This window comes from Pleurodeles waltl, chromosome 6, assembly GCF_031143425.1.
Source record: "Pleurodeles waltl isolate 20211129_DDA chromosome 6, aPleWal1.hap1.20221129, whole genome shotgun sequence".
NCBI classification, from domain to species: Eukaryota; Metazoa; Chordata; class Amphibia; order Caudata; family Salamandridae; genus Pleurodeles; species Pleurodeles waltl.
In genome coordinates, this window is record NC_090445.1 from 763,153,181 (window position 1) to 763,169,785 (window position 16,605).

At 41.7% G+C, this 16,605-nt stretch overlaps 1 protein-coding gene across 1 annotated transcript in view; it reads left to right on the forward strand.

Annotated features, from left to right (window-relative positions):
• The window catches only part of LOC138301697 (guanylate cyclase 2G-like), a 378,147-nt gene that overhangs the window by 46,250 nt on the left and 315,292 nt on the right, over window positions 1–16,605 (forward strand). Inside the window, exon 3 of the mRNA XM_069242214.1 lies at window positions 6,176–6,285. Within this exon, the coding sequence (XP_069098315.1) occupies window positions 6,176–6,285 (110 nt within the window). The remainder of the gene's footprint in view (window positions 1–6,175; window positions 6,286–16,605) is intronic.

Below are 16,605 nucleotides of genomic sequence, written 5' to 3' on the forward strand. Positions count from 1 at the left end.
ACCGCTATCATGAGTGGGTGTTCCCTCATTTGCAATGGTGCATGTCCCTACACAAATGAGGGAACCCTTTGCTTCTGCATCCACACTGTATTTTGGATGAGGGTCCAAAGGCAAACGTGCCCTTAGGTGGTGCATTGAAAGTGCACCACAAAAAAGGTGGCACACTTTCAGTGAACCTCATGAAGGCAGCAATCTGGGAGGGAATGAAAAGGAGGTCCTATGGACCCCCCTAGACCTCATCCTGCATGTGGGTGTAGTCACTCACTGGACCCACTTGCAAGGGAACTCTGTCCCTTCTTGACAGTGCAAGCGGCATGCCGCCTGCACTGTGAAACATGGAGCGGCTTTGAATCAGCCATTCTGTTTTTCACTTAAATGTGCTGCCCCAGGGTACAGCGCATTTCGTGGCTGCCCTGTGGGCAGTGCATTCTGCATAATATGGTGCAGTTTCCCTGTTTGCAACCGGCGCACCCTTTGAAAGGTGTCTTCTGGCACAAACACAAAAAGTGCCCTGTGTGTATATAATATGGTCACATATATGCCTAATTAGTCTTGCGTAGTGGCAAATCATGTGGCCCTCTCAACAGATTGGCTGTACCTCAAAAAATAAAAAATAATGGAAAATAAGTTAGAGCTCAAAAATGTATTCCAATTTTTCCCTCGATTCAATATCAAACCTATTGACTCATCATAATAACAACATTGGGTCTGTGAACAAAGAGCTGAAATCACATGGAGATTTCAATAAAAGCAAAAAGTACTTTGTAAGTGCGTATGCATTTCTTGCAAAATAGATATTTTCCCTAATTAAGATTCTACATTTTAGTGTTCAGTAGAGTGTATTCTCTCGACAAGATATTTGTCCGGAGAACATACTGTTCTTAATGTTCAATGCATCACTCGGCCGGTATACTGGAGCATTACCTCACGTGACTCTGAAAATATATCTCATCATTGAGTGCCTTCCAAGAACGTGAGATAAAAACACTCAGTGTGAATTTTCATTGACAAGTTGCCATCTTTTGACACAACCATGAGTTTCAATATGCTGTATTGAAAGTTGTGATGAGAAAATGAAGAACCATCAGTTGCAAAGTCTTGCGAAGTCGGGAACTTCGCCTCGCTGAAGAGGGTACATTTCCTTGACCTTCACCAGCCTTTTTCAAAGGCTTATTTTATTCTGCATGCAGCAGACACCATTGCCTCTGGAATGGTAGAGATGGTAGAAAGGGAGATTTAACTAGGAAGGCACAACCTTACTTGAAAGTTCAAGATAGATTTGATGACCATCATGTTCAAGGAAGCATTAGGCGGACCAGGAGGGTGAGGAGTCATTATGTCATCCCATTTTGTAATTCATTAAGAAGCTTGCCATAACAGGGAAACCATGTACCATACCCACAATCTCCATCTTCCCTTTCCATGCACTCCCTACCCACACTTGCCCCTTCCTCTTTTTACCCACCCACTAAGCTGGTGTTACGCCTCCCTCTGACAGATGCCTCAGTAGTACTGTCTTATAATGGAGTTGGATGATGTTGTTCACATGTACGTTTGCATTCAGTATATGTTTGAAATTATATATACCAAATAAAGAATTGAAATATAAAAAAGAAGTTTGCAATCTATAATAGAATATATAGTTAAATTATTGGCCTATGGCAAAACATGCTTTCTCACACAGCTATCAAACGAAGAGTGTTTTCAGAATGTAAATAAATATAGGAAAAAAGATAAAAATAAATATATATTTGCTGTGATATAGTGGTCACCTCAGCTCAGGTTAATTTGATTTGCCAACACGTATGATCTGCAGAATTGTCAGCACTAAAATATCTATAGGTTGGCAAGAGGTGGATCCACTTTATAAGTACACCAAAATGGTTTAGATTGATTGAAGATTTGGAGTTTTGCATGATTTCCTGATGAGAAGATTATGCATTACTGGGTGTCGTGAGTGCTATTCATAAGAAATTACAGAACAATGCGTAGAACAAGATGAACAGGAGATGTTACAACAGGTAAAAAAGTTAAAGGGTGGCATGAACTGTCAGTACCACAGAGATCTGGGTGCTTATCCACAAACCCCTTATTAAACAATTATGGATTCATACATGAATAATGGAGATTTGCTTTGGTGTTTGAATGGTGATTTCTAAGGTAATTGGACTACACTTTGGACTTCTTCAGAACGCTGAGGATCTATCCTGTTTATTAATTAATGTTAACTTGTGTTGAAGGTAGGCATCTATGAAGACTTTTCTAGCCTTGATGGTCAGTCAGGATAGAAAACTGTGGATCGCTGGGGGGACGAGATAACTTTTGACAAGATCCGTCAGAAGGGCCTTGCCTTTGTCCAATTTGAACAGAATTTCCTGTACCACAATATACAGGACTGATTCACAGAATGTGCACGTTTCTCAGTAGGCATATATACAATTGAGTTTATTTCACTATTCAGACTAAAACCTTGAAGTTAATTCATGAATTAGCTACAGTCAAAGTACTACTTGTCCAAACTCTTTTTTGGGTGATGTTCCTTAAAATTCACATTTAGTGTTATAATGATTCACCAATGCATCAGATGTATGACATAGGATGACCAGGCATCCTGGGCTTGCTGGAACTGTCCCGTCTGTTCAGCAGTTGACCCAGCAGATTTCTGCAAATTTGGCTTACGTCCTGATTTTCAGAGTTGATCGATTGAAAATCGATGGAAGAACGTTTATATGTTCCAAAGCAGGGCTAGTTAGCAGGTGTTCTCAGAAAGCAATCTAAATAACAGGTGTGACAGTGGGTTTAAAAATTCCGCTTTTTTTTATTTTTATTTCAGTGCCCCCTGTTTTTGTAGGTTGATGTGTGCGGTCATTCTGTGCCTCCCAGGCTGACAAAAAAATGTAATCCGTTTTCTATTTTAGTGAAATGTTTTTGATTTTATATATCTGGTCACCCTAATATGACATTGAATATGAATCCTTCCAGGACGTGACAGACCATAGTTAAAGATAACTAGATCTGCCTTGATGCTAGCCAAGCTCTGTTTTCCAGTCCGTAGTTTTGCCCAGGTCAATTTTCATGACACAGCTTTGTCTAGATGATCAGGACCATGACATTTCCAAATAAGTGACTATCAGATGTCCCCTATACTTCTTGAGTGTCCCAGTTGTTCAGTAATTCTTAGTTTTGGAAAATAAATTGACTCCTATTGGGTATAAGAGAATGTTCAAACCTTTCTATTTTAATGGCTGTAGACAAATGCTGAGTATGGTACACAGAACATAGGGAAATAAAGTCAAATGATAACCCGTTCTTGATGAGACCAATGGATTTCAACAACAACAGCAAATTCTTTATTGTCTCTGTGATAGCCATACAGTAATTAAAACCAATAGCAAACTGAAAATTGCAAACACCAACATCTTGACAAAAATAGATCCACCGGTGTACTATGAAAACAATCCCCGCTACTATTGCAGCTTCTGCCTGATCAGCCATGCAGACTGTATATAGGTGTCCACTGGTTGGGAAATCGCATGGTTAACAAAGTGTCCCCAAAGTGCGATAGCTACTTTACTGTTTACAGTCCCTTGACCCTGAAGAGGAGTAGCATCCTTTTCATGCGAACGCTAGCAGATTTAATGACAGGGGCATAGATGCATGAAATTTTCAGAGCCACCAAACGTACAACTGCAGATACTGTCTCTGTACTCTCTGCTGCCACTTAGTGGTGTAGGTTCGCACAGGAAGTGCCGCAGGCAGAACTTAAAGTGCCACGGACGGCAAGTTTCTGGCCTGGCCTTATCGAGGTAGGGATCGAAGCCAGACAGATTTAATTGCTAGCTGCCCCACTATTAGGAGTCATCGCTGACACTACACATAACCACGTCAGCGTTACACTAGCAGTATCTTTCTTTAATGAGGTTGATTGATGATTCATTAACTAATGATTGGTGGATCTCATTTTATAATCCTCGCAGAAGTAGAGCGGCCGTGAGGTCAATATTCAAATAAAGTGCATAAAAAGGTGTGCAGAAGAGGTTTACACACAGCGGCGGTTTCTAGCTGTGGGCGTCGGGGCTTCGCCCCCTTTACTTTCACCCCCATCGCCATCACCAAAATAAAAGGAAAATAAGTTGTTAAAATGCCAAAAATCCCATACTGCACTCGCGTGCAAGCGTCATTATTTTTTCTTGCTTCTGCCAGGACTGCCATACACTGCCAGTCTTCCAGTCACCATGAGTCAATGACTCTTGAGTGACGCTTCTCACCTGGGCGGACTTAAAGTCCCCAATATTTGCTGGGCTGACGATCTCACAGCCCTGAAGTCTGTGAGGTCATCAGCTTGGCAACTGCATAGCCTTTAGGGACAGTCCCCACCCCCTGATGACGTGGGGATGAAGTTAGCCCTGGGCGCTTCAGACTGAAGCCCTGCAGCACCAAGGGCTTCACGTCAGTCAGAGAATAGGGAGGAAGCCACCCCACCCTTTCCCACCTCGTCACAGGGGAGTGGTCCCACCCTGTGACGAGTTGGAAAAGGGTTGGGTAGAAACAGGTGGGAGAATTTGAGTCTGCGCAGTTTGCATTCAGGACTATCAAAGACATACTGCACAGACTCGAGTTTTCTTAGCTGCTGTGCTTGATGCGTACTGCAGTTGTGTGTGACTCGGCCGGACAGGCTCACTAGCTTGGAGACTCCAGACAGTGTAGTGCAGCCCCCAATCCTGTGGACAACGAGGTTAGATGTGTATGCGTCTGTTACTGAAAAGATTTTGATCAACAATTGTGTGTGTGCTTTGGTTTTGTGCATTCTCTGCAATTGTTATATAGCGACTGGGAGACCATGGCCTAGCGCTAATGTATTTTGTACAACTGAAATTCATGGTCACATTTGGTAGTTTTTTCAGAAGCGATAATGATCTTTTCACAACTGGCATTTTGAACGCACATATTTGAAAGTGCTTTCATTCGCATATGATAATGGATTTTGTTTTCTGAAAAGTTTTGGTGGGATTAAATGTTTGCCTAAAATCACACAATTTAAGTGAGGAAGACCCGTTTTATCCATGTTCCCTGGTTTTATTTTATAAAGCAGCCAGTAATTGAGTATCTATTAGACTTTCCTTGAGTTAAGGCTTTGATTTTTTACCTCTGCATTTCTTTGCAGTTTTTATATAGCAACTGCAAGAACTCGACCTGAAGGCAGCGCTAATGGTTTTTGTACAATTGGCGGTCTGAGCGCACGTATTTGATTGAAAGTACTTTCATACGCAAAAATTAAGAAAAAGAGGTTTGGTGAGATAAAATATTTGCCTAAAATCACATATTTAAGTTGGGCAGCCCTGATTTATCCATATTGTCTAGTTTCACTTTATACAAATCAAGCAGTAATTACAGTTTTTATATAGCGACTGCCAGAAATCGACCTGAAGGTATTCCTAATGTTGCTCAGGCCGTCCTCTATAGTAACCTGGGCCACTTACAGGGTTTACATGGCAACTGTCTTACCTCTTAGTTAGTGCACTAATGGTTCATGTTTAAAAATGATCACTTCAATAACTACTTCTCAGTGCAGTGTTATAAAGCCAAAGGTAAGAGCAGGGAAATTGCGCAGTGGTACAACACATAGGGAAATGAACAGACTCTATGGGACAGGTGGGACCCCTTGTGTATGGTGAATGCATTTTTAGCTATGAATGTCATGGGCCTAGTACCACCTAGAAGTATAACACCCTGCCAACCTATGGGCACTAGAAGACTGCCCTAACTGGAGGAGTGGAAAATGCATAGTGTTATCCTATTTGTAATAAGAGTTGCCAAGAAAATGGTGACTGGCCTCCCCAAAAATGCTGTTGTGTCCCTCCAATGTGCCCCCACCTGACCCCCCCATCAAAGGCGAACCCCAGCCCCGCCACTCTCACACTTCAGCAGCCGCCACTGTTTACACATAACTGCAAAAGTGGGCAAACAAGTACTTAAATGGGTAAATTAGAAAAACTAGAAAAACTGCAATCAAAAGCAGGAGTACCGAGTCGAGCGAGTGTTTTAGTACAAGTAGGAAGAGTGGGCAAACCTCGTTCTACTAATGCTGTATATTGGCTGCTACTTTTTGTACGGTTCTGTGCCTGTGCTTGGGCTGTGCTCTGTATAGAAATGGCTGTTTTTCGTGTTTCTACAGTTATTATACTGATATGCAGCTCTGGTGATGCCAAATCTGTTCTTCTGGAAGCAGAAAGACAAGGACTTACCAACGGCAACTATGTGTTCTTTATAGTGCAGCAGTTTGAAGTCAGTAGCTATGTGGTGAGTATGGATAGTGTACATCACTTTCTACTAAAGAATGAATTTACTAAGTGGGGGTAAGAGCGCTTCCTGCTACAACCCAGTGGTTTAGTACCATAATTAAACCACTTCTTTCCAAAAGCCCCGTACTTTTATCAATATCTAGAGGCATCTATGGCCAGAGAACTCCTCTTTCTCTCTCAGCAGTCATTCACCAGTCTATCACATTTTGAACCCAGTTTTAATATCAGTGGGTCATGACTAACCCAGTATCTAGCAATCGAACCACCATCAGTTCAACAGAACACTTTACTGTAGTTTGTGGGTGCATGTCCCCCTCCCCGTATTCCTAGTAGTATTAATTTAGCACTTAGTGGTACAGGTTCTTAGGTTTTAAGCTAGCTGCATATTTTCCCAGCGCATGGCCTAGTTATGTACATGTATTGGAATTTCCAAGATTAAACCAGCAAGGACAAAGTCTGTGCCCAAGCTGCCAAATGACCTCACACCCTCCCGTTCCACACATTGCCTGCTACACAGGCCCCAATCATAGCTCATTCTCTAAACCCTCCAAGATTACCTAGGTCACCTAGAATGACAGTATCCATTGGCATCACGGAGGTAATGGCTCCCTTTTAGGAGACACAAATTGATATTGTAAGATATGTAAAACGGAAATTTCAGCACTGCTGGGACACAGTTGAAATAATTTGCACTTCTATAAGGCACGCTTCAGATAACAGAGATCCCAAAATTGCCCAAAGGAAGCTCATTACAACCAGCGCTTTCACAAATTCAATCCAAAACGTACTTTATTCGGAGGTGAAAGAGTCCAAAAGGGGAACATAGAAAAGCATGCTATTTCTCAAATGCACACAGTATTATGTACTTTGTGTTTATGTCTTGGTTTTTTTATTAGCATCATAGCTACAATAGCTATTATTCCACAGGAATTTGCTCGTTCTTTCCCAGATATTATTTGTGTTGTATGACTTCCTTTAATTCTCTGTATAAACTCGTTTCTCTCATCCCTTTGAGATCGGCAAGCTTTCTCAAGGATTGTTTAATTTTTTGTTTTTTTGTTTTGTATTGTCATTATATTTTTTGGTAATTTTAGATCCATTGTCGGGTGAGTCATTGAAGCAAGGGTGTGTAGTGTGGTCTGTGTCTCTGCTGTGTTCATGAAAAGTATCCTTGGGGAACTTTCAGCATGTCCCTCAGGCTGCAAGCCTTATATTTTGACAGATAAGGTGTGCTTATCCCTGGCGATCTGTAACACTGTGCCATCCTGAGAACCAGAGAACCCAGTCCAGATCTTCTACTATCTAACCTGCTGGAGCAAGTGGTTCTCTCTCACTTTCTTCCCACCTCTCACTCACATACACACAACACATACACAAACTCACACTCTTTTCGCCTAATAACAAGGTTCACCTCATTTTCCTGAAGTCTTTACAGGAAGTGGCCAAACATTCAAGTGAAGAAAACAATTAGCCTCACTCTCCGGTATTTGACATAGCCAAGAGTTCTGACAAGATGACAGCTTTAGGCATGTTGGAGGAGGCTTCATTTTTTATACAAATATTAAAACAAGTGTGTGGTTTCATTTTTTGAGCGGGAGAGGATACTAATTGGGCAAGGACAAAAGGTTCAGTGGGCTCATTTAGACTCTTGTTTTCTGACCTGTTTCTCTGATCGCACCAAATGCTGACATTTCCCAGTAATACAAAGTTTGAAGATTTTAAAATGAGAGGAAGAACAGACTCCGAGAGTTTGATGTAGAATTTAATGAGTGGGCTGTGCAGCTGAACTAAAAGCATATCATTTATGAGACGATTTACAGAGGGCTTTAACTGGTATTTTGGGGTTTTAGCTAACATGAAAAGTGCAGTATCTAACATTAGTAGCAGAAAAAGCAGAGGAAAAAACATTTCACGGTAATCCAAAATTAACCATAGAACAATCGTTCAGGAAGCAATAAGTCTTGGGATGTGAAATTTAAAATCCATGTGGCTAAGTCCTGGTTGCAGCAACACTGTAGCAGGATTGTCTAGCAATAGAATCAGTGAACCATGAGGAAAGTCGTACAGGAAGGGCCAAGGTGACTGCCATCTCTCTGAAGACGTTCAGGTTTGGGTTTTGCTGGGAATCATAGCTCACTACCAGAGTACTGCAGCACAGCTTGTCCTCCACCTACAAACATCTTGAATCCAGTCTGTGCCAGTACTATGATGACTGCTAGCCTTCCTTTCACTTAAAGGCACTTGGTGCAATCAGTGCTCAGGAACACACGGACTGTACTAAGTGGTAGACAGTACCTCCAGCCCCACTTCCTGACGGTGCTTCTCCCCAAAGACAGCCTTCTTAGAGATAGGGCTGCTGATTTGTCATAATGTCTTGCATAAAGTTGTAACAAAAATCATGGCCTATGAAGATTGGAAGCTGTTTCCTATGATGGTACTACAAGACCAAACCCCTTCCAATCCACGACATACTGTAAGCTTCCTCTTGCAATTCTTGTCTCCAAAATTCTCTGTACTTCATAGTCACTCTTTGAATTTTCCTGAACTTGCATAGGATGTGAAGCAAAAAATGTTTTGAAGGGCACAGCTTTTACAAGGACAGATACAAATCTGGATGGATTTTCATCGAGTGAGGTTGTTTCAATCTTACAGTAACTGAACTGGATTTATAATATTTTCTATCACAAATTAACCCACACATTTAGGTTGCAATTGTATGGTTTTAAAAAAAATACAAATTCGTTAAACACAACCACACTTTCTCACCTATCACATACTGAGGTGCATAATTTCTTAAGTTAATGAGCATATTTAGCATTTTTCATGGTTTCTTGCACTGACTGAACTCATATTGACAATTACTGATCCAAAAGAAATATATGACCATACATACAAAAGAAAGGTGACATCCCAATAGAGGATTGCTCTGTGTTGTTGTATGTTAACTCTGCCTACCAAAATGCCTTTCTTAAATTTTTCTTTTGTGCTGTGTCTTGATACATGAAATACTGTTTAACACAACCCATCTGTTAATTTGTTCAAGGATTATAACTGGTAGAGAGATGAACTTTCATGCACATGCAGTCCAGTATATAGAAGTGAACTGGGCTAATCTATCAGTAATCAAAACCTGTCAAAAAACATGTAATTAAGCTACATGTTATGAAATATCTGCCCTAAGTCTTTAGAGGTATGCAAACCATGCAGAGGTATAAGATGACACAAATTTGTCAAATGGTCTACAACTACTGAAATTATTGTAAGACCTTCTTGACAAGTCAACAGTAAAATCCATTGACACCGTATGCTAACATCTATGTGTACTAGCATAAATCCTAACAACCACACTGCTTAACTGTATGATCTCTTGATTTCAGCACAAGTTGAACATGTTTGTATATAGATTTTAACATCATCATATAAACTTGGTAATGAAAAATATATTTTTAGAGCTGACAGAGTCTTATCAACTCCTGGATGACCAGCCACTTTTAACTATGAAGCCAGTTCCTAGTCTGTTGTCATAAATGGTCTGAAAATAAATCCACATCTTTTCACATACAGCAATCCATATTTTTCATGTCTCTTTCCTTGTTCTTTTACCATGTTCTTTTGCTCAAATCTCCTCATGTACGGTTTGACCTTCTGTGTTTACTTAGGTTAAAACGAGTCTACATTGGTCAGATCAAAAGAACGATCACACAACTATTCAGAGGTAAAATTAATGGTGGCAGTTCAATCATTTGATTTTCTCTTTCTGAGTGATCTTGCAGTGATAAGACATCAGCCATTCTTCTAATCTGGTTTATAATGTACCGCAGAATACTAATAAGAGAAAAACAAAGCCCATCAGAGTTGCAAAATTCAGTCACTAGAAAAGTGTTCTTTTAAAAAACAGCATGCCAGAACAGCTTCTCGTCACCAAACAGAAGCTACTCCGATACATAGTAATGTAGTGAAGCACCTCACGATATTAAACCAATGACAAATAAACCTCCTATAAAAATTGGGAAAACCCCCAAATCTCTCAATTGCCTTAATTGAGGTAAGTGTAGGCCATTGCAGTTTTGCTACTACTTTCTTTTCATCCATCCTAATATCCTCAGGTGTAATTATATACTCTAATATCTTTACATTAGTGGTGTGAAAAAGGTCGTTATCCATTTTAGTAAAAAGACAATGCTGTCCTAAAGGTCGCAACAATGCATTATCATAATATCTGAGCCAAAATTAAATTTATGATAGCACTATTCGTCTAATTTTAGGTATTTCAAGTTATGCTTGCGACCGCAAATTCTTGAAATTTTGCCATTTTGTCACGTGGTATAATTCTATGCCATTTTCAGTTAAAATTTATTACGAAAGTGACATTCATGGTAAAACTTTACCGCTAATATATGGGAACAATAGAAAGCAAGTTGTTCACTGTGCTTTCATCTTTTGCACTATATTTTGTTAGCACAAAATATTTCCTCACATCAAAAATTAACAGAAGGGCACATTTTGTTCTAACATATAGTGTCTGATTACGAACTTGGGATACTCTGTCACAAACGTGACAGATTTCCTGTCCGCCGTAATACAAGTTCCATTCTATCCTATGGAACTTGTAAAATGGCAGGCGGCTATCCGTCACGTTTGTGATGGAGTATCCTATCCACCAGGGTCATAATCAGGCCCTGTTTAGTGTTAAATGATGGATTTCCATTTTTCACGATTACACATAATTTTGCTTAATTTTGCCAAAATGTTATATAATTGTGAGAATTTCTCACATCCTTACTTAGCAACTGATATACAACTTTTCAAGGCGTCAGAGTGGATACAAATATTATCTAAATAGACAATGCAGAACACATTAAAACCCTTCATTGCATCTGCAATAGAAAACTGAAATACTGCAGGAGGATTGGAGAGCTCAAGCAGCATGAGTCTGGCATTTTAATAACCCCCCCCCCCCCAATAGGAGCTGATTGTATTTCAAACTGTCTCCCAAACCCATCCACTCAGATCCTTGTAGTTTACAAACGTATTTACAGGTATCATGCATGGTAGTGCAATGGAGCAATCTAAAGATTTTGGTGACATTTTCAAACCACCCAGCCTCATTCCTAATGGCTATTTATCATGTAACTACAACCACCGGGTAGTATTATAGGTCCATATTATATGGTTGCAAAGGTAGACACATATTCTTTAGACAAAAACGTTTAAAGTTACTATAAAAAGCCCGTGGATTAGAAATATCTGTTAAGAGATGTACGAAACTACATTCCAAACTGATGCGCTTCTCATGACGTTAAAAAGTACCTTATATCAAGGCCAAGATTATCTAACATTCATGTAGAGCAGCACTGCTTGAAACTCTCCAGTGCTACATTGCATGAGTGATACAAACTGTGTGACACCATAGTGATAGAGTAACTTGCTGTTGATATCCTTGGCCCCACTAACACTTTAAAATCTGATGTAGCATGTTGTCAGACGTTGTGCTATGGAGGAAAAGTGACCTGGGGTTTCTTCTACTTTTAAGGTATTTATTTTCAAGTTTTCAATGGTAAGACAGCATGTCATAACATACATCAGTCAATAAAAAACACTCTGCTTCGAAAAAGGATAGCTATGAAGGATAGCAATGTGAAACAAGCAAGTTTAAAAAAAATTATTCCCTTTAGCGTCCTGCATTCGATTAGCAATCATTCCGCCTATGGCGGTGTCCCTTTGACACGTTGAACAACATAACTCTCTTTGTAACTCAAACAGCCCCCCCAAAAAATCCACTCCGCCCCCACTTTTCGATCATATACAGAAAACGCTCTTTGTGATTAGTGCTCAGTAATATAAGAAAGAGAAAAACAACACGTGATACCACAAAGTCAAGTAATTGCAAGTTACCTTGATTAGTCAAAGCACTAAAGTCCTGGTGTATGTGAGTCCATCATTCCCCTCGCACCCCACCGACTCATTTATCTCCAAGATGTCAGACTCATCTGAGGGTTCCAACAGTATTTGCGTCATACCTCCCCAAGCAAATAAGGCTTCAGCAGCCTTCTCGCCTCTGCAGGTTGTTTCCATTTGTGCCTCTTTGGCTCTGGCCTATTTAATAAGGTCCTGTTTCCAAGCCTCTATCTTAGGAGGCCGAAGACTAATCCAGTGGATTGCTATTCTTCACTTTGCCACTATGAGCTCCAGCTGCGCATACCTTCATCTCATTGTCTTTTAAGGATTATCAGGTTGGCATCCCAACAGGCAGCTAAGTAGCCAACTGGGGATGTCCCAGCCAGTAAGGTCTTTAAGGCAGGACAACACCTCCATCCAGGCCCGGCTTTAGGCCGGTGCGAGCAGTGTGGCCGCACTGGGTGCTAACCTGGATTGGGGGGCGCTGACTTCAGGGGGGTGCTGTGTTTAGCAATGACTACCGAAACTTGCAATTTAAAAGCACCTGATGAAAAGTTCCTTGTGCATCCAGCCTTCAGGAAACAATTAAAATGTCAAGATAACGTTTGTGATTAATGTTCCTGCTAGTGAGAGAGATGGGAGTTTTGTCTAATAGCAGCTTTGACTCACCATAAAGTAGCGTAGAGGGTTAATATGCCTGCTGCAAAGAACAGAACTATATTTTATGTGGATTGATGAGTGGATTAGCAAAGCCAGCCTTAGGTGCTTTAAAACAAATGAATGTATGTGAAAGGGGGGCTATGGAGAGATGAGGGGCACATTTGGCAGGTGGTAGTGAGTAAATCCGAGGAGGTGGTCATGGGGTGGGAGGCACCAAAAAATACTGTCGCACGGGGTGCCACCAGCGCTAATGCCAGCTCTGTCTGCATTCAAAAAGGTGTAAGCAACATACAATGCTCCACCATGTGGAAAAAATCTGCTACTGCATTAGCGAAACAGGGACAACACTGTGCTCTATTCGGATAAATGGAGTGTAATCTCTTAGGAGACAAATATACCATATGTACTATATTGAAATGGATTTAGTTGAACCCGGCGCATAGCGATACCCAACGCACACTCGCATGGATCTCTGACCAATCTTTAAGAGTTATTGGGTTGTCGCTGGCTGCCTGCCAGGCCTCCTCCACCCCAAGCCTGCTGCAACCTCAGATCAGCACATAGTGCCCTATATATGTGTGTGATGAGGCGGCGTGCTTCCGCCAAAGTCAACAGCATCACTAAAGTGTGCAAAGAGTCAGGAGCATCAGGAAAAGTGGGCTGCAGTTTACGCACAGTGGTTGCTATTTTTGCATATTGCAAGAATTGACCCACACCTATACGAAAGGATTCTGTCGCCTCCTGCATAGTAATGAAGTGATCTCCAGGTAAAGGTCAGACAACATTTTGCAGCCGCCCACCTGCCACTGGGCCACCACCTTCACATCAGCTATTTGGGCAAAAGGACGCATAGTCCAAAGATCTAGATCAGGAGAATACAATGTAGACAGAAGTACATGTTTGCCAGTTCTATCCCAGAGTCTCCAACAAGCTGATTCAAATGAGGGAAAGAGTCTGAAATATCCTGGCCACGTAACAGGAGTGCTGCAAGTTGATGTTGCTCATGTGTGCCCTCCAACAGAGATCTCTCCCATTTCGGCTCACCATCCAACCCATGCACTGCATGTTGCAACTGAGCCCCCAGGTAGTGAAGTTCTAGATCTGGAACCTCCATCCCACCTAGCTCCCACTCTCTACATAATGTTTTGAGGGCCACCCTGCAGTGTTTACCAGCCCAAAGGAGCTCCATCATCAGGAAGTCCAATTTCCGAAACACCTGGGTATCGCAGATATGTAATGACATAGAAACATCTAGGTAAGACCTCCATCTTAATAAGTAAAATGTTTCATATGAGGGGCAACTTCAGAGTGTTCCAGAATGAATTGAGGGTTGGAAGCCTAGAAGCACCGGACCCATATTCAAGTCAGACAGGCATTGTTCGCTAAGCGCTATGTGCATGCCCAGATATTTAACCTGGTCGGTATTCCAGGGCAGCCTCATCGGGGGGAGCTAGTCTATGGGGACCGCTGGCAGGAGACCCAGTGGGAAAAGCAATGATTTAACACTACTGTATTTACCTGTAATCCTGAATATTCCTCCAAGACTTTGAGCAGTTCAGGCCTGATATCTTAGGCTGGCACAGGTACACCATCATGTCCTCAGCATAGAGAGACACTAGGGCCCATATTTATACTTTTTGACGCAAAACTCTGTTTGCATAGCTTTGCGTCAAAAAGTATAGCACCGGCTTGTGCCAGTCGAGGGCCAGATTTATGGAATTCCGCAATGCGGTGCACTGGTTGGGCCAGCATCAGAAAAAATGACTTTAGCCCGGTGGGGGTGGCGGTATGGGAAACAGGGTTTTGCCTCAAAAAAACGTACCTATACATACCCTGCTTACCTGGGATGGGGTACCCCATCCTCTGTTGTCCTTCTGGTGTGTGAAGGTGTTCCTGCGGCTTGGGGTGGGCACCTCTGGACACTTTCTATGGCATTTGACCATGGAAATGGGTCCACAGGTCCCCTAACGCCTGCTCTGACCTAGGGGTTAAATAATGGCGCTAAGCAGGTTTAGCACCATTATTTAGGCCCGCCTCCCCTGTGCACCATTTTTGCACTGGAGGATGAATAAGGGGCTACGGGCTTTGTTTCATTTTTTGTCCGGGAATGCCTACCTTGCATCCCATTGATGTAAGGTGGTTTCACACATCCACAAAATGACGTTAACGCCTATATTTTGGCGCTAGAGGGGTCTAGCATCAAAATATAAATATGGAGTTACGTTTGCGCTGAATTTGCGTAAAAAAATGCAGCAAATTCAGCTCAGAGTATAAATATGCCCCACCCTTGCAGGGCCTGTCGAAGTCTACAGGTCAGGGGCTCCACCTTAATAGCAAAGATCAACAAAGACAGGGGCCACTTTTCTTGTGCCCCCCCCCCGGCACTGCCCTAATGAGAGCATGTGTGTGCCATATTTACAATACGGCTCACCATGGCACAGGTTAGGACAATAGGGTCATAATTTAGGATGCTATTGTGGTACTTTGCAGGATTAGAGCCATAAATTATGACTCTAATCCTGCAAAGTAAAGGGAGGCCCATAGAAAGCACTGGGTGCGTAATTTTAACACCTGCCTAAGGCAGGCATTAAAAATGATACTAAAAATGGTGCAGTGAAATGTTGTAAATTTCACTGCGCCATCTTTACGGGCTTCCCTGAGTGGGAACGCTCCCATTGGATACATTATGCCTGGCGCAGGCATAATGTGGCCCAGGGGTTACAGAGTGGGGCAATGCATGCATTGCATCACTTTGTAAATATGGCGAAGGAGAATGGCGCTAAGAGGCGCTAGGCCTTGCAAATCTGGCCCATAATATTCTGCTTGCCCCTGTCTAGCGCTTGGTTTCAACCTATGCATATTTGTGCTGCTACCAATCAAATATACCCACTTTGAATAAATTAAACGGAGGCTGGTAGTCTGTGATGCAATCCCATTTTGCCCAGTGTTGAGTCATCTTTTCTGTGCAAAATACATGCTGTGCAACAGAGCTGCTTATGCCACTTGGCACCCCACAAGCTATCTTCCAAAAATATACTACTTCTGTGTCTATATGTCTGAGATGTCATCAGTATTACCAAAAACACATTACATCAGGAACAACAGCTGGGTTGACATGGTGCCTTGTTTGTTCTACTAAAACATAAAAATAAAAATGTATATAGCAGTTTTTATATTTTAGGGCCAATAATATATTTCATGAAACACCTTGTCATCAGTAGTTGCATTGATGATGTCATATACAATGAATGTGTGATGTCATGACCTTTACTAGAGCTTCGGTGAGGGCATCTGAAATAGCAGAACAAACTAGCGAATCTATTGGCCTGAAATAGTAGGAGTTACTCACAAACTATGTTAACTATATAAGGCTCGTGATTTGGTACTACCAAATGTATCTGGGGTCAATCCCAATTTATTACTGTGCTCGTGAGAAATAAGACACACCCAAGTGAGTAAAACATCTATTGAAAGTGATGTTTCTATTCTTTCATAGACATCTGTTCACAGGGGGTAGGCTATTTAGATCGCTGCAGTACATATCATTGTGCTTTTTGGTCTAGGAGACATAAGTGTTAAAGCTGGTAATTCTTCTGATATTTGAGCCAATTCTAACAGTAAATGTCCTTTGTCAAGAGGGCCGCGGCACCTCTGCTGACTGTGCAGTGCCATTTCTGCCGTGACCCATTCAAGTAATTCTGTCTTGTAGGCAGAGATGCAATGGGCTCCAAACCAGCAGTGCATT